The sequence below is a fragment of the Populus alba genome, chromosome 13, assembly GCF_005239225.2.
Source record: "Populus alba chromosome 13, ASM523922v2, whole genome shotgun sequence".
NCBI classification, from domain to species: domain Eukaryota; kingdom Viridiplantae; phylum Streptophyta; class Magnoliopsida; order Malpighiales; family Salicaceae; genus Populus; species Populus alba.
This window is the reverse complement of record NC_133296.1, coordinates 3,158,432-3,162,810: the sequence shown is the minus strand read 5'-3', so window position 1 is coordinate 3,162,810 and position 4,379 is coordinate 3,158,432. Positions and strand designations below refer to the sequence as shown.

Sequence of the window (4,379 nt, the reverse complement as noted above, 5' to 3'; positions counted from 1 at the left end):
TCAAAACTTGATTGAACTCTTCAAGAATTCATGGAATTACAGAGCAGTCTTCAAACTGTGAATACCCCCATGAACACACCAATTGATCCCAAAAATAGAAGGGCTGGCCTCACTAAAGCTGTGCAAATGCTGCTGTAGCCTTCAGTACCATGTGAAAATACCCCATGGCTTCCTTCCTTAAATAATTTGGTCCCAGTCTCTGCATGTTTTCACGTGTCCTGCCATCCCCTTGCCGCTAATTACACCATCATGAGCATCAGCTACTGCATAGGATTCTAAAAGACCTAAAAATACAATAATAAGTATCGTTGTCTAGCCTACCACCCCCATTCTCAACGATGGCTATGTATTGCACTTTCCTACTCCAAACACAGTGTGCTATTTTTCTCGTAGGATAGTGAGTTCACTTTCCTCCTAAAGGGTGTGGTGGGCTATCTTTAGCCTTCCATGATATGACAAAGTCCTTGATAAATGAGAGAGAGAAAACTAGTTTTTGTAGTGTTGTGAATACCATTTTCAATTTTGCAATTTACAGCGATAGAGTTGAGTAAAGAAGGGTAGAGAGAACACAAACACAAAGCACAAAAATGTTTGAAGGAGTCCCGGAACAATTCCATCAATTCATAGCTTCAAGAACACCATCACTACCCCCCCCTGGTCTCTCTTTTCCTCTTCTCCAGGGATCCTCTAATACTACCAACTTCCCTAGTTTTTATCCCTACACCACCTCTTCTCAACAAGTACCACTACAGCCAAACCTTTTGCACCCAATATTGCACCCAGGTGCACCCACCAACAAAGATGGTGAGAAACAAGAGAATAACTTGGTGGCTATGAATATGGACCAGTTTGAAAGAGAAAGATCAATGCCGGAATTGGTCAATCCGTGGTCTAATGATGAAGTGCTTGCACTTTTGAGGATCAGATCTAGCATGGAGACCTGGTTTCCTGAATTCACCTGGGAACATGTATCCAGGTAAAGACAATACATATATACACACACACACACATCAAGATTTTGATGTTTTTGCTCATGTTTCTTCTATTTTCTCTCTTTTCTTTGAGTCACAAATTAAACACTTGGCGTGGTTTTAGTACAAGCGTTTTGTTATTGGAAGTTAACTAGCTAGTTTGATATCTGGTCGAATTAAGTGAATCTTTAGCAAGAGTACTTGAAGATGTGATCATGATTATTCAAAGCTATGCTATAGATGATAAATGCTATCTAGTTAGATATCTTTCTTCAAGTATATGATCAGTATCTTGTGTGGGGATTTCGAATCTCATACACACACACACAATTATTGAGAGAAGGAGAGAGCTAAGGTGGACAGTATTTAAAGAAGAACTTGTTTGTAAATTATACAATTGGGAATAATTATTAATGGAAAGAAGAAAATAAATGCTAATGATATACAGGTTGTTTTGGTTTTACACGTTTATGATGGCTACAGGAAGCTTGCAGAGGCTGGTTTCAAAAGGAGTGCTGAGAAGTGCAAGGAGAAATTTGAAGAAGAGAGCAGATACTTCAATAGCAACATTAGTTACAACAAGAATTACAGGGCTAGCTTTAGTGAGTTAGAAGAGATTTATCATGGAGATCAAAACCCTCACCAAGAAGTTACAGCTGGAGAAAAGAACAAAAGGATAGACAAGCCATGTACTGAAGATGAAGAACAAGACAAGATGAGACAGAACCTGGAAGAAGAAACGAGAATTGATCTAACGGTAGGAAACCAAACTGATCAAGATAATAATGGGAAATTAGCACTGGTTGACAAATCAAAGAGCAATAAAAGAAAAAGGGAGAAGAAGTTTGAGATGTTCAAGCGTCTTTGTGAAGATATTGTGAACACCATGATGGCTCAACAAGAAGAGATGCATAATAAACTTCTTGAAGACATGGTTAAGAGAGATGAAGAGAAGGTTGCAAAAGAAGAAGCACGGAAGAAGCTAGAAATGGATAGGATCAACAAGGAATTTGAACTTAGGGCACATGAACAAGCTCTTGCAAATGATAGACAAGCTACATTAATCAGGTTCTTGAAAAAATTCACATCAAGTGACTCTTCTGTTGAAATTCTTGGAGAGAAAACTGCCCCAGATCCTGTTAATGTACCAAACTCTTCAAATGCTTCCAGTTCATCTTCCTTGGTGCTGGAACAAAACCCTAATCCAGTTAGTCAGACCAGTAACGAAAGCCAACTTAAAACAGCTACATCATCCGCTACAGCTTTAGACCATCAAAAGTCCACCTCCATTCTAGCCAAAACCAATACTTCATGGACAGAAAATCAAGAACCGCAAAACCCTACCTCAACTCTTTCCCCAAACATTCCACAAGTGCCGACGACTTCATCTACACTAGCAGTACCTGCAGCCCCCCAAAACCCTAATTTTCTCTATTCTCACAGCAGCACATCAGGACCACCAAACACGTTGCCAAGTCATAATAAAGTGCAAGCAAATTCTACATATAAAGATGACATTGGCAAGAGATGGCCAAGAGATGAGGTGTTAGCTTTGATAAACCTAAGGTGCAGTCTCTACAACAACAATGAAGACAAAGAAGGATCAGCAAAGGCTCCACTATGGGAAAGAATCTCACAAGGGATGTTGGAATCGGGTTACAAGAGGAGCGCGAAGAGATGCAAGGAAAAATGGGAGAATATAAACAAGTACTTCAGAAAAACCAAGGATGTTAACAAGAAGAGGTCCATCGATTCAAGGACATGTCCTTACTTTCACCAATTAAGCACCTTGTACAACCAGGGAACACTCGTAGCACCGGATAACCGCTCGGCTTCCCCGGAAAACCGGTCAAGCTTACCAGAAGCCAGGCATAGCAGTTCATCTGAAAATGGGACTAGTAATTCAACATTGCATGTTGGTGATGGTGAGAAAACTATGGTTCAGGTACCACCTTTGGATTTTGAATTCTAATTTTGCTTCTCTATGTGGTAATGGCAATAATAACACATAGGAGTACTATAATAATATTTAAGTGGGTATGTTTTAAATTTTGTAAACAATAGATAGTATCTTGTATTTGACATTGTTTCGATGTATTTTGGAGGAGAGACATGTATGAATATTTGTATTTTAGTGGGCACCGACAATTTGAGAGGGAAAAAAAAATTGAGGACTGAATTTCTTGTTTTCTTCAGATATAAAATAATTGTTCTATATATATATATATATATATATATCAATTTTCTGCTCTAAATTTTATCTTTTTGGAGTTTGTTTTCCTTATATGGCAATTGTCCTGGCCTTTTCAATATTCTTGCCAAATAAACCAAAACAATTTGCAAAGCTTTAGTCAGTCGAAAAGGAAAGCGCGAATCATTACTTTTTCGAACCAAACTGGAATATTCAAAGATACATGCATGGATATTGTGTTTATAATTTCTATTTTCACTTGAAAAAAAAATTAAAATGTCCAATTAATTAATTGCGAGTGGATAGCAACATATAATTACTGACGTTTAATGCAAGTTCATTGTGGTGAAAAGCTATTAAATCTGAACTATTCCCAGACTTTAAAATAATTATTTATTTTTTAAATAAACAATTAAATAATTATGAACATCATTAAATTGACCACCATAGAGTATTTTTTTTATCCTTAAAATCCAATGTGATTAGGATCCAATTGGAGAGCATTGCATCTTTTATATATGTTTACATGTATTTGAAAGAAATTCTTTTAATAAATAATATAAAAATCATTCTTAGAACTATTAGTTAATTAATAACATTTGATTTAATTTTTGGAATCTTAGTTAGGATTTCAAGATTTGACGGAGTACAAGTGTATCCTAAACATTAATTAAGATCTTGACAAAATGTTGTAACAGAATGTTTTTATTAATGTTATTTTTGAAAATGTTTTTGTTTATAAATATATATATCAAAACATATGAAAATATAAAAAAATAATTTAAAATAAAAAAATTAATTTTTTAAAATATTTTTGAAATTCAAAAATTATAAATTACTCTCATCATTGAGTGCTGTAATATAATATTTGTTTTTTTTTTAATTTTTTTTGAAATGCAATTTATCATTCAGACACAGCTGCTACTAAACTCCAAAAAAACTTACAGCGACAACACAGAAACATGACACAATGATTCAGTTTGTGTAATGGGACCTACCACATGACCACCTTATCAGATATGACATCTGCAGAGATGTGGATGTCTATGGTGAATGTCTCCAAAAACTTTGAAAAAAATTAAAATTAAAATAAATAATAATAATAATAATAATAATAATAATCACCTTCTTTCCTCTGTCTCTGTTAACACCAAGCCCGCTCGTGGGTTCTCTCTGTAGCAGGGGAACGCGGTTGGCCTGCTGTGCTTCCAAAAATC

General features: G+C 35.6%; 1 protein-coding gene across 1 annotated transcript; it reads left to right on the top strand.

The window, feature by feature from the left end:
- The first annotated feature begins 393 nt into the window (after positions 1–393).
- LOC118044056 (trihelix transcription factor GTL2) lies at positions 394–3,611 on the top strand. The gene is made up of 2 exons (XM_035052210.2): positions 394–976; positions 1,455–3,611. The coding sequence occupies exons 1-2, from the start codon at positions 588–590 to the stop codon at positions 2,941–2,943; spliced, it is 1,878 nt and encodes a 625-aa protein (XP_034908101.1). The 5' UTR covers positions 394–587; the 3' UTR covers positions 2,944–3,611.
- The last annotated feature ends 768 nt before the right edge of the window (positions 3,612–4,379 follow it).

Excerpts from the sequence above, each read along its gene's own strand:
- LOC118044056 (XM_035052210.2), top strand. The coding sequence starts at position 588 with ATGTTTGAAGGAGTCCCGGAACAATTCCATCAATTCATAGCTTCAAGA. Across the intron at positions 977-1,454 it reads ACCTGGGAACATGTATCCAG|GAAGCTTGCAGAGGCTGGTT; the intron begins GTAAAGACAATA and ends TGATGGCTACAG.